The sequence below is a fragment of the Corythoichthys intestinalis genome, chromosome 11 (assembly GCF_030265065.1).
Source record: "Corythoichthys intestinalis isolate RoL2023-P3 chromosome 11, ASM3026506v1, whole genome shotgun sequence".
Taxonomy (NCBI): Eukaryota; Metazoa; Chordata; class Actinopteri; order Syngnathiformes; family Syngnathidae; genus Corythoichthys; species Corythoichthys intestinalis.
The window spans coordinates 15969350-15996548 of NC_080405.1; the positions used below are offsets into that span (position 1 = coordinate 15969350).

The window sequence follows — 27199 nt, forward strand, 5'->3', positions numbered from 1 at the left end:
CTTTTTTTTCTCTGGCTGTACAGCTTTGGGCGCAGGGGGTGGGGGGGTTCCCATATTTCCATTTCTGAAAGGTGGCAACCCTACCTGCGACTGACTGCTGAGCAATTCAGGGTTTAGGCTGCCATTTACCCCAAACCAACTGGGACAGGGTGCAGCACCCTGTGACCTTGGCCTGGATGAAAAGTGTTGAAAATGGAAGGAAGGACAATGGAAGTCAGTTTCAGAAATATTGTAATAACAAAAGCTTCTGGAAAGTTTTAGATAAAATAAACCAACTATCCCTCTAAGTTTCCAAACTACTATACTTTGTACAAATCTACGAGTGGACCAAAGGACCTCTGGCAGACCTCTAGCTAGAAATATTGGCTTCTAAAGCTAATGACCTTAAATTGCACACACGGGTGCAGTTAAGCTGTGCTTGTTCCCTCTGTAGCTTACAACAGCAAATATGTCATTGGGAGAATAAACAACAATTACACTCGCTTCGCCTCTAATTACATCATACTATGGAAACATCAGTAGTGTGGAAAGATGTGATTAAAAGCCAGAAAAAAAAAAAAAAAAAAAAAACATATTATTGTAAGAATATACCCTAAAACATTAATTATTAAAAGCAAAGAAAGGGACGGAATAAACAATATAAGGACTAAGAAAGCCATGAATAGATTTTGTGAACAACTATGATATCAGTGAGTACTTTAATTTGGCACTAAACAATCTAAAATAACATGGGAAGAGACTAAGAGATAGTGAATATATATAAAATACATACGAAGCAAGACATAGTACATAGTAAAACGACCCATTTAACTTTTCCATTACAATGAGAGTGGTTACCTCAACTAAGGGTGAACCTGACTATTGATGGACTTTCCATCTGACATCAACCCTTTCCGTGGGTTCTGTATTTTGAGCAAATTGAGTTTGCCTTTATATACTAAAGCCCCATCAATAATTAATATTGCTCAAATAAACAGATAAATAAATAAAACAGGACAGGGGTCATAGCAAACATGCATTAGTTGTTGGGAGCATTTCTAACATTGTCATGGTCAACTAAAAGGGTGGTGTGCACAGGGTTGAGTTGCTGGATTGTTCTAATTTTATTTATTTGTTACTCTCACTGCTTAATCTTTAGCGTATCCTTCACTCTTAATACTCGCTGATGCACGGGCCATCTGCCATGTGTCACCGTTGTCATCTTTTCACCAAAAAACAAATTTTCAATCCAATACTGAACTATTTACAGTACTACAAGTATTATAGGCTACAGAAGACACACTTAACATGATTAAATTTTACAAATACTTCGCTAATCAAGGGAGTTTATATGTTGCGTTTCCAAATAAGATGCAGGGTGCAATGCAACACACCTTCACAAAACAATTTTGTCTGTAACATTTAGACAGCTACTTTGTTGCTACGAAGTATCCATGCACATTTAATTTACTTTAAAACTTTATATGGATGTTCACTATTTTTCTGCTTTGATAAAACTACCATATTTTCCGCACTATAAGGCGCACCACATTATAAGGCGCACCTTCAATGAATGGCCGATTTTAAGACTTTTTTTCATATGTAAGGTGCACTGTATTATAAGGCGCCAAGAATAGAGGCAACAGTAGAGGCTGGGGTTATGTTATGCATCCATTAGATGGCGCTGTGCTCAGAGTTGCTGTGAGACCTGTTGTGGCTCAATATTGATTAATTTAAAGTACCTGTGATACAAAAAAACATGTTTATTACATATTATACACAGTAATTTATGCTCCTGAATGAAATGGACCACTTGGATGTGGGTGGAGGCAATCAATTTATTCAATTTTTTTGAATCCTGCGTCATGAAAATGAGTGACCTACGGCCGTAGTCTGGATTGAGGAAGAATGCGAATGTGACGTCAGCGGACCAATCATTTTCACATTACAGCCATTACTATAGTATGCAGAAGGACTGCGGATTCAGCTGATTTTGTGGATTAATTTATTTTTTGCATCACACCAGCCCTATGTGCTGCAGGCTTTTGTTGCTACACCAGGGAAAGTCGTGTTAGGCTTTTTGGATTTCCAAAAGCTCCTGTTCACTGTGAAGAATGGGCAAAACGAGTCCAACAATCTAGAGAACATTGGACAGATGACGAAGTGAATAAGCTACGTGTTTTATGTTATGTCAAATACTGGGATCAGTTCAAACGTTTTAATAAGGAGGTGGCTTGCATTTTGTGGGTGACAATGCTCCCGTTCCACCGGGAAGGCCACTCGGCCAACAACTGGCGGCTTGCTGCACACTATGATTGCCGGCTGATAAAGGCGTGCCCACCCCTATAGAGCACTATCCTCGGCTTGGGCTCAGGGAGCCCCCTGCTCTCGTCTATGGTTCTCGATTGTGGAGAGACTTCCACCCTCCTCGGTCCTCTTCGCGTGCCCTCCTATAGAGCGTTATACTCGGCTTGGGCTCGGGCAGCCAGGCGCTCCGACGACGACAAATACTGTCAGCCTGCCGGGGCTGCAGCAGAACGATGAGCCGAAATTTGTTCGCCACCGGGGCTGGCTGATCGGTGAAGACAATCCCCCCCGCCGTCGTGTGTGACAAGAGTCGGGGTAGTTTTGTGTGATTTTTCGTTTTTTTCGAAAGGCGAGAAAGAGACTTGGAAGAGCCGCTCGGTTCGGGTTAGCATGTCGCCTAGCTCTCACGCCTCCTGTTTTGTTCACGCTATTTCCTCCATCTCCGAAGCCGGGCAGGGAAATGACAAAAGCCGGACTAACTCCGGTGGCATAAAATACCGTTCAGGAGGTTGAAGAAGTTGGCAGTTTTAACAATTATGCAGTAATTTAGCCCTGTCGTACTGAATAAATGCATTTTTAATATTTCATATTCCATTTTGCACAAGACTAATTTGTCATGACCATACAATTTATTTAACAATTGGGGGAAAATACTTAGATTAAAGTAAACGGTCTAAAACGATGATTTTGCTGCTCTCTGTCACATTTTCCTCGCTCTGGATCTTCCCCTCAATGGGCTGAATTCCTAATAAGCTGAAATTGTTACTCTGCCAACGTCATCACCCAGATGGAGGCGCTAGGGTGTTATAATGACAGGCAGGGCTAAACGGCAGATTAAATGACTCATTTCTCGTCATCTGCGCTTTGCCAAATTGTTGTATATAGTCGAATAGTCAAATTGTCTCAAAATATGATTTTAATTCACATAATAATGCTATTTTTAAAAATGTAATGGTGTCACAGGTGTTTTGTGTTAGAAATCAGCACATATTTTTGCTAGTGCATTAAATTTTATCTGTAAATTAACTTGGCCTGAAAATACTAAACATTTGCAGTATACTGTTTTTGGGTCAAGGTTCATTTTCAAGTTTGGGTATGTCAAAAATACCATTGATTTTTGCATCCGAAAACAGTTAAATTCTGACGCCAACACAATACGATGGATATATGGTGCTCCGGGTTATAGGGCGCACTGCTGGCTTTTAGGTGCGCCTTATAGTGCGTAAAATATGGGTAAATTCAGAAGGAGGATTATATCAGAGATGAACAAGCATCTATAGTCAGTCAATTTTGGTTGAACTGAAAATGCTCAATATTTTTTTTTTTGTGCGTGAGTGTGGACCTTTTCTTAGGTGTGACCATAAAGTGGGTTAGAACTGGGACCTCCAATCTCCCTTACTGACAGACAGCATTTATATCTTTATCGTCTTTATACTTGATTTCATAGCTGATATATTTTAATGTTTTTTTTTTAACCTGGACTCAGGTGTTCAGTATTCATGATTTTAGCCTTCAATTTGGAAAACAATTTTCAATTGTACATTTTTCACTTTGATATAAAATATTACTTTTTCCAACCTACTGTAACATATTACTGACAAGCAAATCCCCTATCCTGTCAACAAGTTCCAGTGAATTCTTCTCCAAGCTAAGAGCATTACATACCATATTTCTTTGGCATCTTTGATCCCTGCAATCTCTTTCAAATAAGTGGCTCGGAAAATGAAAGCACAAATACCGGTAACCTGAATTCTTTACTCTTATACGTGAGATCTCTTTCTCAGAATCTACTCGAATTACATCTCATCACTCATCTTTTTAATGATATGTTAGTTGACTTTAAACCCCAAGAAGTCCAATTAATTTATGCACATTGTAGTTGATTTGGTAGTTGTATTGACAGTGTCGTATAATTCAAAATTCAAATGTCAATTTAATCAAAAACGCCTTAATTACAGCCACACCGTATGAAGAGTAGCTGGAAGAAGGAATAATAATATGGTAACGATGGCAAACGATGATAGGTTTCATCTTGTTTGTTGTTGTGAGAGGGCCAAATAGGCGCCCAACTCCTACGCACATTTGCTTTTTCTCCAGCTGATCATCAGCCAGCCCTACTGTATTCCTAATGAGCAATACGTTAGGTTTAATTCAACCAAAGCAACTTGTTCATCCCTCAACACTAAGTATGATAGCTAAGGCTGGATTACATTATATGAGGGATATTTATCAGTGAATGGGACGCTCTCACTGCTGGCCCTTTTATTGGGCATTTCTTTGGCTTTAAACACTCCAAATTTATAGCTCTAATAGGAATTCATCACAGAATGAACCATATCAAGCCTATTGTGTGGATGTGCCCTGGGTAAAAATAAGATAAAACCTTCCATTATGGGACTTCCAAAGTGTATTTACCCTCTGAAATTGATCCACTATTGACAATTTACACTTCGGGTGACCTTTCATAACTGCCCCCACACTTGAGAAGCAATATTGTTAAGAGACTGAGCAAGGAAAAAAGGCCCACTGAATGCACTCCCGAATATTACTGAATATCAAAAGCTAGTAGAAGGTACTTCATTGATGGCTCTATAAGCAGTTGGGGTGCAATAGCTTTGACATCAATGATCCTCTTTGTGGCCTGGAAGAACAATCATTTTATTACCCTTGTCAAGGAGATTGTTTTCATTACAGACTATTTGTCAAACAGAATAATCTGGGGTGGTTGATATTTCTTTAATGTTTTGTATTATTGTGCTGTAAAAGATTTTCATTGTATTTCTTAATTTCTGCATGAATCTTAATGATCAAAATTTGTCATTGAGGTGTGGATTGATGAATATAAAACAGTGACTATTCATCCTACACCGCAAATCTATAACGCCTTAATCAGATTATTTTTTTCTTAAATCTAGTCAAATAATTTTCTCCATCTTGTTTTGAGTGTTGAGACTAGTTGACAGATTAATGTGTCAGGTTATTTCACTAGTAAATATTACTATTTGTTCTTATTAAGCCCTTACATCTAAAAGTAGGTTATTTTTCACCTAAACAGAGAAAAAAATACTTTCAAATAATGTTTTGAACAATATTTATTCTTAAGAACATTTATGACAAACAAGCTTTTTTAAAAGATTAAATACACTAATTTAAAATAAGTCTGTTAAGCTTATTTTCAGCTAGCTATTTTTATTTAAAAAAATATTAAGAGTAAAATTTACTTGAAGCACTGGCACATAATTTCACTTATTTCTAGTAGATTTACACTGAAAACAAGGGGATTTAACTAGTTTTAAGGCAGTGCAATTTTGTGGTGTACGTTTTTCCCTTAAGAAAACCAATAAAACAATATTGAATTAGGGATGAATTGCAGGAAGTCTTTTGATAAATTATGATCAGGGTCAGGTAAAGTTTTTATGGGGGGGATCAGTGTAGGGTTTAAAGGCTTTTTCTACACCAGAGGGCATCACCTCTTGAAAGCACTGTCAAAAATGTGTGCATATCTGGCTTACCTTTCCTTATCTACAGGAAACAGGTGATACATTTCAAACGGCAGCGTTTTTCTCTCATCTTTCGTTTTAATATCGTACATCTGCTAAAGCCGTCCAAGTTAAAGCATGAGGCACTGAGTCCTAGGGGCCTCTTCGTCTGCAATCATGTTAGCGCCATTTCCTGCAGGATTGCCTTTAGGGTCGCTCCGATGAATAGCATCTATTAGCACCCGGACTGGACACCCAGAGGAGGCCTTAGCACTCAAAACTTAAGATCTCCAACAGAAACAGTCATATACTGTAGATTCTTGAGTGGAGTGCGTGAAGCACTGTTTGGATTTAAACAGGTAGGGGGTGTTGCAAAAGAGTTTAGAAGAATACAATTTGTGCAAATTAATTCCATTAATATGAATGTGTTGAGTGTAATTTTAAGAAGAAAAAAAAACATGAAACAACAAAGACTTTGTGTAAAGAAAGCTATGACAATTTGGTGTTTAACATCACAACCATCTTCTCCACCAGATGCTCCCTTGGGCATCTTAGCGCCCTAAATTTGAATGAAAGAAAACAGGTTATATTATTTTCATTAAACATATTGGGAGAGTGCTTTTTATAATCTGACCCTGTGAATTAAATGCAGGGGGATTGAAAGTTCAGAAACTTGGATTGGATTTCCAAGACCTGGTTAAGTATAATTAAGCTACATCTTTATTTAATATGAGTGCAAGTTATCCCTGACCCTTGTTCAATGTCAAATAAGTCCTTAAGAGACTTACTATATAGAACTGATAAGGGAAATTTTGATGATGGACTAGCCTGTGAAGGTGAAGTGGGATAAGAGCACAATAAGGAATAGAGACTGGAGCCTTGGTTTGGGAATGTAATGATGTTGAAAAGGCAGTAAATATATAAAATTGTCTGGCCGCTCTTTGAAATCTGATAGATGTGTCTTTTGGGATGCCCCTCACTATGAACGACCCACTGAGTCTGTGGCTTTCATCCCTGACCGAAAATCGATGGAGCAGGATGTATGAGAGGCTTGTGTTTTAAATCTGCCAATCTCCTGCCAGATACCTAGGTAACTGTCTCACGCCAGGGAGAATGGAGGAAATAGAAAATGAACTGCCCAACTTTATCCAAGACTGGGAGAAATATTGCTTATTTCACAAAATGTACGTCTTTGACCAACCCGTTTCAATAAACTATGCATTTAATGCATTATTTTCCTGAAACTTCTCAAGACTCCATCAATTCGTTCATTGTGCTAAATTAGAACTGTCTAATGTAATTGCATAACACATGCATTGAGCCCTCGGGGTTAGCTTTTCCATCTCTTATAAAGTGGAAACAAGGAAATGGGAAATGCTCGTGGAATTGGGCATAATTGTGACTGGCAGTGCCAAGAATTGCATCGAGCCTGACACTGGAAGTAGTCAGCTGGAGGGGAGTTCAGCCTTATAGACGACAAGCAGACACTCGCTGCTTTTAAATCAACTCACGTTGACGCAAGCAGAGACACTTGGTAGCAGGGGGGTGCAGAGTCGGTAAGTTAATCAGGTTTAAAGCATCAGAAGACAATAGTTGCGACAACTGGGAGCGAATACATTTGGTAAATTGGCCGAGTCAACTGCTCTTATACCTTCATTATTATAGTATTAAACATTTTCAAACTGAGTAAAAGAAAGTGCAACCAGAGAACAAGATTGCTATGTTGAATATTGCTTGAATAGTGCATTGCCTACCCACAATCTAACCTGACCTGAACACATACAGTGGGGAGAACAAGTATTTGATACACTGTCAATGGGAAAACCCATTGGCAGTGTTCTCCCCACTGTATCAGGTTTCCACGTCTTGATTATTCTTGTGCATTTATACTGTATTCCAGAAATCCTGAAAATCGGAAAAATATTACCTCTGACTGGGAAAAAAAAAAACAGTGGAACAGTGGGTTCTTAATGGCTCCCACACAAATGAACCAATGAATAAATAAAGTTGCCCATGAACAAAGCAAAATAAGGTAACAACCCTAACAGCAATGGCAGACTATATCAAGACCCACTAAATAACGACAGGTATCAATTGTTTGTGTTATATTCTGCTATTAAACGTGACTAGATTTGCATGAAATTGGTATGCAAATGTGTCATTATTGTTACGTTCTCTCTGAACGAATCGAATTTTCTATTGAAACTCAACTTCAGAATCTGTTATTTCTGATTTTCCAACATTCTTGCATGCTGCATACTCTGCATGCTCTAAAGGTCTGTTTGTACTCCAACGACTGAGTAGCTTGTGCTTACGCGACCACTGTTGCACAGAGGTTGGTAGTAACATGTTACATTTACTCCGTACATTTATTTGAGTGACTTTTTGAGAAAAATGTACTTTTACTAAGCCATACGTTTTACTTGAGTAGATTTGTGAAGAAGAAACACTATTAACCTCTCTTCCAGTTTATATTTGGCACCGACTGACCATGGAAAACCGGAGATATGATCCTTTTAGTTCATAATAGGAAATATGTTTACTCCACTGCTCTTTGGACGAATGATGCTTAATTTTATAAATGTTTTTTCTCTCGCCGGAATTCAATGATTTTTTTGTGGATTTCTTTGACTTAAAGTGGCTACGTCATAGGTATAGTCGTCTTCTTCTTCCTCAAAGTATAATAATAACAACAGTGTCATATTCTGTTGCTGGTTAAATTTTGTTTTGTTACAGAGCCGGCTAAGTGGGAGTTTCTGACATTGCACCTGCTGCTAATTCAAGCTAATCAACATTAGTATATAACGCCGACGGTCCAGGACGACGGTGCAGAGATATTTAGCTTGCTGGTCGCCATTTGACACATACTACCTTCGAGTCACTTTGTATTTTGCCATCTTGTTCGTCAGTCGTCTTGGTTTTGTGTTCCTCTACTTTGTGCAGGTATTGAGTGTATTTTTGTTTGTCTTTTGGCTCTCTATTATTATTTTTATTTATTTATTTATTTTATTCTATTCGTGATTAAATGCAATTTTTATATATAATTTTATTTCCTGTTTCGATTGTATTTGTTTTTACGTTCTATTGATTTATTGTGATTTTTATGATCTTCATGTGATGTAAAGCACTTTGAATTGCCTTGTGTTGAATTGTGCTAAATAAATAAATTTGTCTTTGCCTTTGCCCACTGCTCAGTTTCGTGTTATTTAATCCCGTCAACCTATTTGTCACGGGCCCCTTTTGTTAGTCCCTCTTTTCCGCATATGCGTGTTTTTGTTTTAGTTGTATTAATAAACCCTTGTACCATCCCCTCAGTGTTGTCTGCTCTTGGGTCCAATCTTGGATTCCACGTTCGCGGATCGTAACAAACAGTTCATATAGATAATTTACATAACAAAAACAAATCTAACATCCTAAGCAGTTACTCACAATGTTACTCTTGAGTATACTTTTCACTAAATACTTTTGTTGCTTGTACTTGAGTATATATTATTTTGAAGTAACGCTACTCTTACTAAAATTTTTGGCCACTCTACCCACCTCTGCTGTCGCATTGCATCACAAATCCTACACATTGGGCTGCGTTGTAGCTTTGAGTAGAATGTGGAAATTTTGGCAAGTGCGCAACATTTTTTCTTGCCCCTTCAAATGCCATATGCACCTTCTGTCGTCATTGGTTCGTTTAGTCTCATGTGTGATGACGTAGTCATCTTTCCTAGGCTCGTCTCAGAGAGCCTGCAATATTTAAAAAAAGATATCTGCTAAATACAAAGTAAGTGCATCTTTAAGAAGCCAGCACCAAACAACAAAAATACACAAATGTCATCAAATTCCTGGTGTGATATGTCCACAGTGATGAGTTTGAGAGGTGTATTAGTGCCAACGAAGGTGAAAACTCATGAGGGGACAGAATAGACGAAAGAGTGGGGACCTCGGAGGTTGGAAAAACCCTGCAAGAAATGATTTAATGTCTCTCCACATTTGACATGGGAGTCGGAATCAAATTTAAAGGAAATATAGCGACTGGAATTGGCCATAAAATGCAGAGGAAACTCCATCCTGTGTCGTGCTAGTCAATTGCAGTGAAACTGCTATGCGTGCTGATCTAGGTCAATTTTGTATGTGGTTAAAATCCGATCTGGATCACATTTTTCCAGAATGTGGCAGCGGTCTGAACTGTCAAGTCCCCCAAATCAGAATTCATGCAGCAATTACGTCAGCAAAGAGCGAGAGAGACAGGGCGCTACGGTAGTGATGGAACTGTGCATTATTATCATTATCATTTAGCTTGAACTCGGCTTTTAAGAAAGAGGTGGGCTTGACAACAGTCATAAAAAATAGAATGGGGAGTGGGATAAGCCTGAAAATGTTCCATTATCTCTCTGTGTTCCATATGAGCAATATTTTACGATTGCTTGCACAGCCGAGAGTCAATTGTCAAATTGCAATTGTCCGTATGGGTGGGGGTGTGCGTGCATGCGTGTGAGTGCGTCATGCACGCACAGTGCGTGCATGCTATCACTCCATACTAACTCTGAATATAAGACGGGGATTATCTTATTTGTGTCCACTTTTTTGTGTTTTGATGCTCCTGCGCATGTGGGTCAGTTTGCTCAGCACATCTCGGACTGCGAATAAATGTGCGTGCGTGATACTTGAACAGGCGCAATGGACAAAGGCAGTCTGAGTGACAAAAAATCGGAATTGAACATTACGGCCTGCAGTATGAACCTAGCCTAAAAGCCTCACCAGCATATTGAAAAAATTGTCTATATATACAGTGGGGCAAGTAAGTATTTAGTCAACCACCAATTGTGCAAGTTTTTCTACTTGAAAAGATTAGAGAGGTCTGTAATTGTCAACAAGGTGAAACCTCAACCATGGAGAAAGAAAAAAAAAAAAAAACAGAAAATCAAATCGTCTGATTTTTAAAGAATCTATTTCCAAATTAGTGTGGAAAACAAGCATTTGGTCACCTACAAACAAGCAAGATTTCTGGCTGTCAAAGAGGTCTAACTTCTTCTAACGAGATCTAACAAGGTTCCACTCGTTACCTGTATTATTGGCACCTGTTTTAACTCATTATCGGTATAAAAGACACCTGTCCATAAACTCAGTCAGTCACACTCCAAACTCCACTATGGCCAAGACCAAAGAGCTGTCAAAGGACACCAAAGACAAAATTGTAGACCTGCACCAGGCTGGGAAGACTAAGTCTGCAATAGGTAAAACACTTGGTGTAAAGAAATCAACTGTGGGAGCAATTATTAAAAATGGAAGACATACAAGACCACGAATAATCTCCCTTGATCTGGGACTTCATGCAAGATCTCACCCCGTGGCGTCAAAATGATAACAAGAACGGTGAGCAAAAATCCCAGAACCACACGGGGGGACCTAGTGAATGACCTACAGAGAGCCTGGACCACAGTAACAAAGGCTACTATCAGTAACACAATGCGCCACCAGGGACTCAAATTCTGCACTGCCAGACGTGTCCCCCTGCTGAAGAAAGTACACGTCCAGGCCCGTGTGCGGTTCGCTAGAGAGCATTTGGATGATCCAGAAGAGGACTGGGAGAATGTCTTATGGTCAGATGAAACCAAAATAGAACTTTTTGGTAGAAACACAGGTTCTCGTATTTGGAGGAGAAAGAATACTGAATTGCATCCGTAAAACACCATACCCACTGTGAAGCATGGGGTGGAAACATCATAATTTGGGGCTGTTATTCTGCAAAGGGACCAGGAAGACAGATCTCTGTAAAGGAAAGAAGGAATAGGGCCATGTATTGAGAGATTTTGAGTGAAAATCTCCTTCCATCAGCAAGGGAATTGAAGACGAGACTTGGCTGTGTCTTTCAGCATGACAATGATCCCAAACACACAGCCAGGGCAACAAAGGAGTGGCTTCGAAAGAAGCATTATAAGGTCCTGGAGTGGCCTAGCCAGTCTCCAGATCTCAACCCCATAGAAAATCTGTGGACAGAGTTGAAAGTCCGTGTTGCCCAACGACAGCCCCAAAACATCACTGCTCTAGAGAAGATCTGCATGGAGGAATGGGCCAAAATACCAGCAACAGTGTGTGAAAAGCTTGTGAAGAGTTACAGAAAATATTTGGCCTCCGTTATTGCCAACAAAGGGTACATAACAAAGTATTGAGATGAACTTTTGGTAATGACCAAATACTTATTTTCCACCATGATTTGCGAATAAATTCTTTAAAAATCAAACAATGGGATTTTCTGTTTTTTTTTTTTCCACATTCTGTCTCTCATGGTTGAGGTTTACCCATGTTGACAATTACAGGCCTAATATTTTCAAGTGGGAGGAGTTGCACAATTAGTGGTTGACTAAATACTTTTTTGCCCCACTGGGTGTGACGTCAAGTCACAGTTCAGTATGTACCTCAGTAAAGGGGTCACAGTTCGGCTCAGGTTCAGTACAACAGGAACAACAACAAGGCTTTTTTTCTCACAGCATTTGGAAGTTTGTAAACCATTACACTCTTATCTAGGTGAAATGTAAAAAAATAAAAAATAAAAAGGGTGACCTATGTGTTTTTTTTTTTTTTTTTTTGGTTTAATGAAAAAATCAGTTCACTTCAATCATTTAATATAAACATCTTTGATGTGAAAAATGTTATAAAATGTATAATGTAATAATTTATAGATCATGAGAGTAACTGACGTTACTTTGCTATACTCTTACAATGAGGTATCTGAGTTACTAACTCCATTACTTTTTGGGAGAAGTAATTTGTAACTGTAACTAATAACTTTTTAAAGTAAGATTAACCGCACTGATTGTGAACTTTCAAAAAATGCAGACAGGCTGAAGCCCATTTAGGATCTAAAAAAGTTATCAAGCCTAATCATAGCCATTATCACCACCATATAAAAACAAAAAACAAGAGCACTCATGAAGAGAGTATTATTATTATATTATTATTGTCTCTGAAGCTATCACAACTGTAATGAAAGAACGATAAGAAAGTTCACGGCCCGAACGGAGACCCACACCATTTAGTCAGACCACTGGTCAATTTATCCCAGCAAATATATAATTGAATTCAAAACTACAAACAGTCACACTCGAGTGAAGCTAAAAGGTCAACATCACCTGCAAATACAAACTAGGAAGCTGACTAGCCATTGGGATTTCCTTCATTAAAGTCAAAATATTAAAGTGGACCATCCATGTCCTGTCTTCCCCATGAGAGTACTCACAGGAATTCTAAATAGAATAAAGGAGAAAGGGCCTCACCTCTGTGAAGGTTTTGCATATTAAAGCAATTAAGGCTAGTCATGAATGTGAAATTTGTTCATTATATTTGTTTTGCAGTTTATTTTTACATACATTTGCTGAAAAATAGCTCTTTTAGCTTTTAATTTCTTATAGAAATTGGCTGAACCCTCTCCAAAAAAAAAAAAAAAAAAAAAAACTTCAACAGTGGCAAGTTTTGTTCAAAGCAAATGTTCAACATCTTTTAGAAGCTACGTTCCAAGGACACTCAAGTAGTTAAACTGAATTCAACCAATTAGTCAGAAAAGTAATATGCTTCTTCAGAGTTGATGAATGTGATTTTGCCCAAATAAACAAGTAGTCTACATTTTAGAAGCACTCATATTCATACAAAAAAGTACCGTAATTGTTCAAACGCTTTCGCAAGGAGCAGATAGAGTACTTGGCCAGGTTGTTGATTAAGTGAAACTGAAAATGAAAGCAATCATTTTTGATAAGGACAAAACAATTATCAAGGTTGAAAATATAATAGGGGAAAAATCCAGCCACAGCACATAAAAAAAAAAAAAAAAAATCATTTGAAAACAAGGTTTTAAAATTTGACATCTAAAAAATAGGACAAAAAAGAAAATGAAAAAAAAATGAAAAAGTGTCCATGCTGGGAACAAATGCTTATACTTTTCTAGTGTCATTCTTTCAGATACACAAATAAGTTCCTATTTCGATCACAGCATTTAAACGTTAGCCTTTGCAAAGTGAAGCAAAATTGCTTAGCCAATGTCTATGGGCGTTGTTGAGCAGCTCGCGAGCGAGCAAGTGAGTTGTGCAGTTAGGATTAGATCAGCGGGAGACAACGTGCTGTTGTGTGGAGATGAAATGTAAAAAGGGACTTAAAACCACACACCTAAGGTTCTGTAACCATAGTTAGCAGTCGGCCACCGAGAGCCTGGACTGGAGGGACTTTGATCACCTGCAAAAAGGTTGAAGATGGAATGGAGGGGAAACAAGAGTAAAGGAGAGAAAGGGTAGGAGTCATGTGTAAAAAAAAAAAAAAAAAAGAAAGGAGCGTTAGAGGAGATTTATTTTGGCAAGAAGAAAATGCCAAGAAACAAACCATGGAAGTGATAAACTGCCACCACACCCATTCAAAAGAAAGAACCCAAGAAAAAAGATTGAATTTAAACAGTGCAAGAAACTGTAAAACATACTGGATTCCTTCAAATAGTGGCCTCCAATATATCATGTAATAGATTATGATACAAATCCACTGCACGTACAAAGTCCCCACCACACACACACTAAATATGATAATCCTAAAATGTTTCTATTTCTTCGGTTATACTGTATACACAGTATATATACATACATAATAAACATACCCAAAGGCCACTATATGAGAACATTCAGCTGGTTTTACATCATAGTTTTATAGCATTCAAACAAGAGGAAATGCAAACACTGGCTAGCACTAAATCACCATGAACTCATTGCCTGTCATTGACAAGGCTAAACGTCCAATCCATTTAAAGTGGGACGACAGGCTGTAAATGTTCATTTTTCAATGCTATTGACAAAATTAGACATACTAGATTGAGAGGGCTGGCAGTGAGCAATTACTGCTAGCCTCTCCCAGTCCCAGTCAGAATGGATTAGAAGTCCTGCGCCATCAATGGCAGCCAATGAGTTAAAAGTTAGGTACTATGAACAAATTCTTTCACCAATTATCAAAAGGTATACTGCCAATAATCAAGTGATAGAAAAATGCAAGCAAAGTATTTAACTGGCCATGAGCCAGCTTGCTATATAAAAACATTAACATTAACTGTAACCGATATAATAGCTAAAGATCATAATGAGGTGTCATCACTGTTCCCGGCCTGTGGCAATTGTACAATCAAAATATCACTATTGACATTAATAAGCAATAATCACAATTGCAACAAAGCAGTAAAACAAGCAAAAAAACACAGTCAAACCTGTATTGATTGCAACTTGGCCTACTCAGCAATTTTGTTGTGAGATCGTTTTGAAAGTGTGCGAACAAATACATTTATATATCAAGCAACCAAAATATGTAGTTGTGTCTTACCATTGCGTGGCATCCGTTTTCGTCGATCACGGAAGGCTGCTCCTGACTGCAGAGCTTCCATTAGACTGTCCATCACACCGGTTTCATCTCCCTCTGTTGGGAAAAAAACAGAAGAGGCAACAATGTTATCACTACACAGGGTAGTCTTACAGTGTGGGATCTCTTTGTCCCTTGTGTCCGTTTCACCACCTTTGGTTCGAGGGCCTTTAGTCGCTCTGCCCCCCAGCTCTTGAACTTCTTACTTCCTGAACTTTGCAAAATATCTACCCTCTTACTTTTCAAATCCCGACTTAAAACACACCTGTTCCATCTTTCTTAACCACCTTGATCCTTAACTCTGTTTTATCCCATCTCTTTAGTTTCTATTTCATTTTATCCTGCTTTTAATCTGTGTATCCTGCTTTTGTGTTTGTTATTTTTTAATCTCTCTTGTATAGTGTCCTTGAGTGTTTTGACAGGTGCTTGAAATAAAATGTATTATTATTATTATTATTATTATTAGTGTACATCTACAGGGGGTCCCCAAAAAATGTATACAACTTTTTGCAGCTTGACATGTTACCACTTGAACTGGATGTTCATACTTTAAGTAGCATTTGAGGATGCATTTAATTGCTTCAGAGTTTTGTCTGGTTGCTATCATGGATTCAGTGGGTTTAATCGACAAACAAAAAAAATAAATCGAATGACAATTTGGTTCCCAACTGCTAAAGAGTGTATAATTTTTGGGGAGACCCAGTATACTAGTATATATATCTGACTATTTTGGAAAAGGCCTGGCGAATGATTGAAAATGCCACACAGCCAAAAAGCCCAAGGTTCGTGTCCTACTGTATGACAAACATGGACACTCAAATTTGCACTTAAGCACTTAACCAATTGATCTCAAGGTGCAGAACAGATCCACACTTCTCCACATTGCCAGTGACTAAAATGGTATGGAAAACATCATTCAATGTGGAAGGAAACAATTAACTAAATCTCATTACAGACTCTTACATACAGTGGGGCAAATAAGTATTCAGTCAAACACTGTGCAAGTTCTCCCACTTAAAAATATGAGAGAGGCCTGTAATTGTCAACATGGGTAAACCTCAACCATGAGAGACAGAATGTGGAAAAAAACAGAAAATCACATCGTTTGATTTTTAAATAATTTATTGCAAATCATGGTGGGAAAAAAAGTATTTGGTCAATACCAAAAGTTCATCTCAATACTTTGTTATGTACCCTTTGTTCGCAATAACGGAGGCCAAACGTTTTCTGTAACTCTTCACAAGCTTTTCACACACTTTTGCTGGTATTTTGGCCCATTCCTCCATGCAGATCTCCTCTAGAGCAGTGATGTTTTGGGGCTGTCGTTGGGCAACATGGACTTTCAACTACCTCCACAGATTTTCTATGGGGTTGAGATCTTAAGACTGGCTAGGCCACTCCAGGACCTTGAAATGCTTCTTACGAAGCCACTCCTTTGTTGCCCTGGCTGTGTGTTTGGGATCATTGTCATGTTGAAAGACCCAGCCACATCTCATCTTCAATGCCCTTGCTGATGGAAGGAGATTTTCTCTCAAAATCTCTCGATACATGGCCCTATTCATTTTTTCCTTTACACAGATCAGTCGTCCTGTTCCCTTTGCAGAAAAACAGCCCCAAAGCATGATGTTTCCACCCCCCTTGCTTCACAGTGGGTATGGTGCAATTGAGTATTCTTTTTCCTCCAAACACGAGAACCTGTGTTTCTACCAAAAAGTTATATTTTGGTTTCATCTGACCATAACACATTCTCCCAGTGCTCTTCTGGATCATCCAAATGCTCTGTAGCGAACCGCAGATGGGCCTGGATGTGTACTGGCTTCAGCAGGGGGACACGTCTTGCCGTGCAGGATTTGAGTCCCTGGAGGTGCGTTGTGTTACTGATAGTAGCCTTTGTTACTGTGGTCCCAGCTCTCTATAGGTCATTCACTAGGTCCCCCCGTGTGGTTCTGGGATTTTTGCCCACCGTTCTTGTTATCATTTTGACGCCATTGGGTGAAATCTTGCACGGAGCCCCAGATCGAGGGAGAATATCAGTGGTCTTGTAAGTCTTTCATTTTCTAATAATTCTTCCCACAGTTGATTTCTTTACACCAAGCGAAGAGTGAAGAGTTACAGAAAACGTTTGGCCTCCGTTATTGCCAACAAAGGGTACATAACAAAGTATTGAGATTAACTTTTGGTATTGACCAAATACTTATTTTCCACCATGATTTGACAATAAATTCTTTAAAAATCAAACATTGTGATTTTCTTTTTTCCACATTCTGTCTCTCATGGTTGAGGTTTACCCATGTTGACAATAACAGGCCTCTCTAATCTTTTCAAGTAGGAGAACTTGCACAATTGGCGGTTGACTAAATACTTATTTGCCCCACTGTATATGAAACTACTCTGCAATGACATACAGTGGGGAGAACAAGTATTTGATACACTGCCAATTTTGCTGGTTTTCCCACTTGCAAAGCATGTAGGGGTATGTAATTTGTATCATAGTTTCTCTTCAACTGTGAAGGACGGAATCTAATACAAAAAAACAGAAAATCACGTTGTATGATTTTTAAATAATACATTTGCATTTAATTGCATGAAAAAAGTATTTGATACATCACAAAAATCAAACTTAATATTTGGTACAGAAACCTTTGTTTGCTATTACAGATACCAAACATTTCCTGCAGTCCTTGTCAAGGTTTGCACACACTGCAGCAGGGATTTTGGCCCACTCCTCCATGCAGATCTTCTCCAGAGCCTTCAGGTTTCGGGGCTGCTGCCGGGCAACACGGACTTTCAGCTCCCTCCATAGATTTTCCATCGGGTTCAGATCTGGTGACTGGCTAGGCCACTCCAGGACCTTAAGATGCTTCTTACGGAGCCACTCTTTAGTTGCCTTGGCTGTGTGCTTTGGGTCGTTGTCATGCTGGAAGACCCAGCCACGACCCATCTTCAGGGCTCTCACTGAAGGAAGGAGGTTGTCAGTCAAGATCTGGCGATACATAGCCCCATCCATCCTCCCTTCAATACGGTGCAGTCGTCCTGTACCCTTGGCAGAGAAGCAGCCCCAAAAAAATGATGTTTCCTCCTCCATGTTTCACGGTTGGGATAGTGTTCTTGGGGTTGTACTTATCCTTCTTTTTTTCTCCAAACACCACGAGCCGAGTTTAGACCAAAAAGTTCAATTTTGGTCTCATCCGACCACATGACCTTCTCCCATTGCTCCTCTGGATCATCCAGTGGCAAACTTCAGACGTGTCTGGACATGCACTGGCTTCAGCAGCAGGACCTTGCGTGCGCTGTAGGATTTTAATCCATGACGGCGTAATGTGTTTCCGATGGTTTTCTTCGAGACTGTGGTTCCAGCTCTCTTCAGGTCATTGACCAGGTCCTGCCTTGTAGTTCTGGGCTGATCCCTCACCTTCCTCATGATCAGTGATGCCCCACAAGGTGAGATCTTGCATGGAGCCCCAGAATGAGGCAGATTGACCGTCAACTTGAACTTCTTACATTTTCTAATAATCACTCCAACAGTTGTTACCTTCTCACCAAGCTGCTTGCTTATTTTCCTGTAGCCCATCCCAGCCTTGTGCAGGTCTATTATTTTATCCCTGATGTCCTTACACAGCTCTTTGGTCTTGGCCATTGTGGAGAGGTTGGAGTTTGTTTGTTTGAGCATGTGACCAGTTGTCTTTTATACAGGTAACAGGTTCAAACAGGTAAAGTTACTTTCTGTAATGAGTGGAGAACAGGAGGGGTTCTTAAAAAAGAACTAAGAGCCGAAATATTTACTAGTTGGTAATGTATTAAATACTTATTTCATGCAGTTAAATACAAATTTATTATTTAAAAATTATACAATGTGATTTCTGGATTTTTGTATTAGATTCCGTCCCTCATAGTTGAAGAGAATTTATGATACAAATTACAGACCTCTACATGGCTTGCAAGTGGCAAAACCAGCAAAATCGGCAGTGTATCAAATACTTGTTCTCCCCGCTGTATTACGAAACACCTCAAAACCCTACATTTCATAGAAAAAAAGTCTCATTATAATGGGAGGCCTTCTAAAAAATTAGCAACCGATCAATATGGATTGAGCTCTAAACTGAATGAATGCTCTATTAATCACATAATGATTTATATATTTCATTATATATCATAAGAACAACAACAATAATGCATTTTATTTGCCATTGTTCAATACAACTGAAAAAGACTCTGAGAGATGCCTATCCTTTGTCAGTAAACTACCGGAAGGAGTAAAGTACATTTAAAGCTTAGCGGCTAATACAGCCAGGGGAGCTTCGAGACGAAAGCATCTACTGATTGCAACTGACATATATTCTTTTTTGTGGCTAATGCTGGGGAGCTAAGTGCTCTTTACAAAGACTTAGTGCTGCGCGGCTCAATGCACTAGCCCTCTGTCACTGTTGAGTTAATGACACCAAAACCAGCCTTCAAAAAATAATCCCCCCACAGTGCAGCTAAAGCCATAGAGTAAATTCGAGAGAAAGTTGACATAGCTAAAGAGACAGGTAGGCAACGCTTGGAGCACGAGGCCACATGCAGCAGGGCGCTCAACAGATTAAAAAGGAAAAAAAAAAAAGTGTTAGTTCTATATCTGGGTCATCTATCTTTACGCCCCAATACTAATGAGTCAGAGGGCCACCCTTTTCATCATTCCGGTCCAGAACAGGCATTATTTTAAGATAGGATCATTAGGGTGACTTATAGTGGTGGCAGTGACTTCAATTCATTCGCATATATGAGCAGTACTGCTCGATAGTTACATCAGGTTTCCTTGCATCTTCTTTTATACACCTTCCAAAATTGTAAATAGCTAGGCGCTGCATGATCATTCCTTTGCAATTTAGACTAGACCCAGCAGTCAATCTTTTGTGAGCAGCAACATAAAAGCTGCTCTATTAATTCATGCAAATGTCACATATTTTTAACTATGAGAGAAAGTATTGCGAGAAACAGTTCAACGTAAAATCATTCATGCAAATAGGGGAGACAAACAAATATATATATATTTAGAGGTGCTGCATGTCTATTGCAATTCCGCAAATTGCAAATCCTCACTTGCACTAATTTTGTTCTCTCCGTCTACCTCGAAGCCTTTTTCCCAAGGGCTGCTTTGAAACCGATGTATCTGTTTATCGGTGTGCTGTACTTAACAGCAATCCCGATTAAATCAAGTTTAATTACACCAGCTTTATCAGGCGGGGAAAAAAGGTCTAAACCAAGTAAGTGCTTATCTCAAATTGCAGCACTACAACCAAACAGCAAGCTCGTTGGTTGAAAGCGAGGACACGTGTTTTCAGCTTCAGAATAATACGAAGAACAAACAACAGAATCAACCACCACAGCATCTCCAGGAGCCTGTGCTTGTCATGTTAAGCTAGCGAGGACACTTCATGTGTCCACTGATGACGGATAAACATTTATCTATAACCACCAGACACAGGAAACTTTTTGACAGCTCCATCTCTGGTGCCTTTTTTTTCCCCCGTCAACCAGACCACGGCATCGCAAAGGGGCACCTGACACTTTGATCAATTTGTCCTACTTCTAGCCTAACTGTAGCACAATTCATCATTCGTAATGGCCATGACTTCAGAGCCTTGGTAGGCTGGGGTTCAGGAAGAGCACTGCAGGCACACACAAACTAAATGACTAAAATGGGAAACATATTCCCATGTCACCAAATGGTGCTCAATTAACGAGGTCCTGTTGGACTGTTACTTAACAGCAAGCAGGCAGAAGAAAATTAGGACTCACACTATGAACTTAATGAAAAATTCCATATGGACTCAATGTCCTATGTAAATTTAGCAGAAACTAACTAAACTTTCCATGGTACTGAGGCCAAACAAGCTTTTGTCTTTTGAGTCCATTTGGTTAGTGACTTAGAAGAATGACAAACTATGGTGCTATTGACATAAAACTATGTCATGTTGTCAGTTAACATGACAACTGGGATGGATCTGACAGCACTGTCGGTATGTGTATCAAAAATTCCAATTTCCCATGGCTGGTGTTGAGTAAACCCCCATCATATAGCCCTACACATTGCCCTAGTAAAGATGCAAGTGCATGGGCCAAAGAATATGACTTTTTTACTTTACACCTCCCCTTACCATTGGGTCATGGTGCAATAATGATATATTTTTATTGCTATAATTTAACATAGTCATTAAAGAACCCTTCTATTGTTTCCACTGTCTTGGTTGTCTCACAAAAAAAGAATCATAACAAGAAACACATGCAGACAAGTTTGATTCAAAATGAAAGAAATGTGCCAAGCGTGCTTTCAGACAACCGTTCGCTGTTTAATTTTTTTTTTTTAAAGCTTTGTTCACAACAGGACTCAAACCTGTGCCCTTCAACTCTAAAGCTACCCCAGATCTACCAGAATCAACATCCATGTTGCAATACACACTAACACTATCCACTACATGAGAGTTCCACACCATGTATTTTTTTCTTAAAATCAATTGCTTTGCCGTTCCAGTTCTTAATTAGAATGTTTCGGGAAAAAAAAAAAAAAAAAAAAAAAAAAAAAAAATTGCAGAAATGTTCTCTTATATTTCGAACAGCCAATTATAAAAATGCTAATCATAATGATCAAAACATAACTGATCTTTCCTCTACTTTACAGGAAATTGTCTTCGAAATGGGTTAAGATGGGCTGAGACCCAATACGTTGACAAACCCTCTGAGAGACAGAACACCTTGTGATTACGTCAACAGACAGCCTTAAGGTGCAGTAATGTTGTTGTAGTTTTGCTCTTGGACTTCGAGGTACTTTCTGATGGAGTTTAGAGTTAAATCTTTAAAAATAGACACTGAACATAAGGAGAGTCGATTTGAGATACACTATATAGCCTACTATCTTTTTTTTAAACCCCCCACTCCCCACAGAATGACTTTCTCTTCATCAGCTGGCCTACTTGTAACTGTCTGGAGTAAAGTTTCTAATGCCGTATGTTCGCAAGAAACATTACCAAATTAATCTAAGTCCAGCATTGGAACATCAACATGGTTGCACTGAAAATTATATTACTTCACATGAATCTATACTCTCTCAAAATCAATTCAGCAATTGTAATGATAGCTGTCACGTCTAAAAGAAAATGGAATTAACAATGTCTTGTTCAAAGGAAAATTATAGGGAGTGATGAAGAAAAGGAGACAAAGGGCCAGATGAAACTTACAAAATGCAGAAAAGGTCTCAAAGAAAAATGAAACAACGATTTGCACAAGCCTGGTGTTGGCTGAGTGCTTTATAGGGAGCAACTAGCAGAGCGAGCAAAGAAACAAGGTCGTAAAACACCTTCTTCAATAGTTGACAGCCAGAGTATCTGTGACATTTAATTATTTCCAATACATATGCTGGGGGAGTGGGAACATCAAGCCTCAGCTTAGCCTGAAAACAGGACCAAGCATTTACTATATCAATGACACCAATGCATTTGCTCTGACAGAGGAGTTTTGGTCACTCAAAAGAAAGTGGCGCATGACTCAAGGGAAGTGAGGTTATGATAGTACTGCAATGAAAGAGGTGGCTTATAGTAATGTCAATGTCATTCAGAGGAGACAGGAAATAATATGGGAAATATAGAATCATGAAAAAAAAAACATGTAGATTACATCATGCATATGTCTGTTGAAAATAGGCAAAAATAAATCTTCACTAATTGCTCTATTTTGATTAATTATATTATTTATTATCGCCACACTGATTTAACAAAAGAACTCCCCCCAAGTAATTCACATTATTGTGTATTTAATGACCCCCCCAAGTAACTTCTGGGGAAAAAAAAAAAAATTACTCTTGAGGATTGAACTTCTTATTTTTTCCCTAGGTTTTTTTTTCTAATAAAAATTCTGATTAATTGCTGCAAACTCTTCCACTTAAAACTGATTTGATGTCTATTGTCATCAATGGCAACCAATGAGGTAACGGCTTATTTATTGTGCTAGTTGCCCTTGTACGAAGTCTAATTTGAGCATGGAGGTGTACCCAACACATCCTGTAAGCTTGCTAACTACAAAGTTTATAGCAATAGCAACATGACACCAATTTTCAAGTATTTGATCATGTCACCTTTATTGCAGTAAACACCAAAGGGGTGACATTCCTGTAATTATACTGCAGCGTCAACCAAGACTGTTCATAAATTCAATTTGCTGCTTGTCACCTCCTGCATGTTGTTCTTGGGGGAGAAAAAAAAAACAAGTTGTATTGACTGAGAGCTCCATTTCTGATGGGTTCATTATAGTCATAATTCTTCGGGGGAAAGTGAGGTGAATAATTTCTGGAATTTTTCAAAGCTGCTGTCTGGTAGTTTTTCGGAGATAGTGTATATGATGTGTATTTCAGGAACTGAGAACAAGAGTGCTGCACATTCACAGGAGGATAAATGCAGCATAAACGGAAATATTATTAAGGTACGACAATGTAACCCACCGGATATCACTGACTGTTTTCAATATAAAATGGTCATAGCAAAAGCAGTACATACATTTTTATCCAGACTGTTCGGTACAATATGGCTTAAGTGACAAACAATGTTCCCTCTAAGCTACGCTACCACAACAACACAGATGGCGAACGATAGAGCCGAGAATATGTTCCAATCTGCAGTAAATTCAGTTTTAAATGACCAAAAACATATCGAGTCACTAAAACCAACAGTCTGTCTCACACTATCCATGGTGAATAAACTTCTACGTTTTCCGATCTCCTTGTATGTTTATTTCCACGTGCTAGAGTTTCTTGTCTCTTTACCAATGTCACGTCTGCCTGTCACTGATTGGTCCACTCTGCTGTGTTTGCTGTGGCTTGCTCTGTGCTGATTTACTGAAGCAACAGTCTGCTGCCAATTTTTGCAAGCACTACAGTATTAATTAATATCTAATTAGAAAACGGATCCAATCTAGTTAATTAGACCAACAAAACTGTTTAGACTATCCGGGCACTTAGACTTCCATTCTCTCTGTCAAACAGCTGAACAGGACCGGTTAAAAAAAGAATAAAAATTAAAAAAATAATTAGACCACAACAATTGTTTTCTGTACCATTTTGCAACGTAACTCAATGAGCAACAGGTGTCTAGCCTATAATACGATACAATTAACTTCACTTACGCTATGCAGCCAATTATGGCATTGACAGTGCTGTGCATATGTGCCCTGCTCACACGCGCCATGCAACTTAGCTAACAATAGTGCAGCGGAGTTAAGAAACGCAAATGCTAACGCCTTATCATGGCGAAAGGAACAGGCAGATTTACTACACTCATCAAGCCAAAGTAAAAAAAGAAATGCGGTTCTTTTAAGATGGAATGACTGTCAGAGTATGGGCAAACAGAAGAACAAGTGGTGAAAGTAAGAGATTTTTTTCTGTTTTTATTATTATTTTTTTGTTTCTTTTTATTATTGACCTGTCCTGTATAGCTGCTTTGACACAGATAATAGAGATGTTGAGTGTCCTTATTGCCTGAACAGTTTTAATGAGTGAGTTTGATATACTGCCATTGTAGTTGTTCATTATGTTTTATTTATTAACTCACCCATGCCACAACTGGACTTTACTCAGGCCAAAGCAGTATTCTTCCTATGGTTAAAGCAGGACTCTCACATATACTAAATAAATAAATAAAATTATATATAGACTTTTTCGGTATCGGATCGGAACTCAGTATCGGCAGATTCTCAAAATCAGGTGACTCCGACTCGGGTTCAAAAATATGTGATCGGGACATCCTTTGCATATTGTGTAGCACGCTGCTATGACACTTCTTCTCACAGCTGGAAGTGGTACGAACATGGAGAGCAAAGAATACCAATGACATTGCAAATTAATTTAAATCGATTTCTAAAATTCTGAAAGAGCATTGAACAACAAAAAGTCAAACGATGCAGAGAGTGATGTTTCACATCCTTGTGACTAAAGTTATCAAACTTGCATTGAGTCAACAGCGGGCCTGCCAGAGTCCTGTTTCTATATTGTCAAATCATATTATTGTTTCATCATTCCCATGTTAACAGAACAAAAGAGGACCGCTGCATTGCACTGTCTGATGAATTTCAAGTGTCAGACATGAGTATCCTTGTGCATAGGAGAGATGTCGACAATCCACTATCCTCTAAATAGCCTCATACTGCATCTAATTTGCTCTGTAATGAGATCTAATGAGGGGTTACAGGCCGTGCGCTTGATGAATTGAAACCACTGACTGAGAGTTTAACTTCACCTCAGTCAACCTCCTCCTTGAGAAAGGAGGGGAGGATGAAATAAATAGGATGAGCAAAGAAGAGAGGAAAGCCCTACTTGTTCTTTTACTTTTTAATTTTTTTTTTTTTTTTCTTTTTTTTTTTCTGTGTGATGTTTTTAAGCACATTTGCGCCCATCTGTTCGCCCAAAGAAAGTCACTTGTGCAATTAACCTAGGCCATTAGCCGTGAAACAAAGGCCTCACTGGGAGGAGGAGGGGTGCTACCTTATGGCCAGGTGGAGAGGCTGTGATTATGCTTTCTTTTAATCTCGTCTCTCACTCACTTTAAAGCACCCGCGTTCAGGCTTGGTTGCCCAACTGCATAAGAGCTAAACTTGGCCTGCCCCCTTCTAGAACCACATTGCTTTCTAGTCTTTTTATTGTCTCCCTTTTATCTCAGCCTTTACAAACAGCTTCTCGGACTGCGACAGACACACACATGCACACACAGACATCATTACAGGCAAGTGCCCAAAGGACAGCCATCATGCACATGTTTGATGTGTCTTCCTTTTACCTCTCTCTAAAAAAAAATGCCCCCATTTCCCTCGCAGCAAAATCTTACAAAAGCTATGACACAACAACGTAAACCTTTTTCTAACAGTTCTTTTATGTACACCCTCATTTCCAGTCCAGTTTCATCAAGCCCTTCTGAGGTTAAGTTGAAGCATGACATCCAATTTTAAGTCAACCCATTAAAGATGTGTAAAATACAGGTATTGACAAGGTTCATGACAGTTCATTCAAACTACAATTCACTGGAATCTGTCTGTCTGGCTGTCCAGCATTATTTGGAGAATATGAATTGCATGGCTGTCAAACTTGGTGGGAGGGTTCATTTTGGGTAGAGGAAGAAAAATTTCATTTTTAAATGCAATTCATAAACAAATGGCCTAAAAAAATAAGTAACATTATGATATTTTGGAGTCCCTAACATGCGCTTGGCAACAGTTTGTACAATGGAGATTTACCTGCTCACCATTTTTCCCCTCTTCGTACCCTCCCATCACTATTTCGAGCTGAGTTTGAGACTTCATTTTATACTGGCAGTCACTCGTCATTTGCTTGGATTTGAATGCGTTTATCTAAGACAAACCCACTTTTGATCCTGTCCACATTCTTCCAATCAAGGAAAGAGCGGGGACGAGAGGTTGTAGCCTCTGCTTGTCTTGCCAATATACAGGTAGGAAAGGAGGCCGGAAGCTCGGAATGTCTGCGGCATGTGGGGGGTGGGTGCAAGGAGAAATACCGTATAGTATGACATGCGAAGAATGGTCACTGCGTGCCGAAAGGTGATAACTAAGACCTGTCATGAGAGTCATAAAGGCTAGAAAAAGGCACGGAGAGAAGTTAGATGTCAACAAGGGAGAGATGAAAGTGGATTAGCCGCCGCGGCGATTTGCATTTCGTGGTGGAACGAAAGCCCATGCGATGCCCTGAATAGCTGGATGCATGAATAAGTAAACAAACAAAAACAAAAATAAACCTTCCATCTGGATGGATGTTGCCAAGTCCCTAGTGAGGAACAGTAGGGGAGGGTGAAAGGCGCAAACATTGGGGGGGGGGGGGGGGGGGGGGGGGGGGGGACCAGAGATGCATGCAATGTCGCAACGAAAACACTCTCCTCCTTCACTATAATTCATTTTCTCCCTCGAGTGTCCATATTGCTATTTTCGTCTAAATTTCCATGTGCTCTCAGAAAGTTTTGCCCAGTAACACCACAGCGACACATGGGAAGACTCTGACAGATGTTCATTTGACATACTTTCTGGGGTCAACATGTCAG

General features: G+C 39.1%; 1 protein-coding gene across 8 annotated transcripts in view; it reads right to left on the minus strand.

The window, feature by feature from the left end:
- Positions 1-27199, minus strand: part of diaph2 (diaphanous-related formin 2) — a 647336-nt gene that overhangs the window by 85883 nt on the left and 534254 nt on the right. For 7 of the 8 annotated variants that reach the window (XM_057849926.1, XM_057849922.1, XM_057849923.1 and 4 more), the window contains 2 exons: positions 15099-15191; positions 13914-13979 (listed from right to left, as the gene is read on the minus strand). In XM_057849926.1, the coding sequence (XP_057705909.1) occupies positions 13914-13979; positions 15099-15191 (159 nt within the window). The remainder of the gene's footprint in view (positions 1-13913; positions 13980-15098; positions 15192-27199) is intronic. The other variant, XM_057849925.1, reaches the window with a different exon arrangement.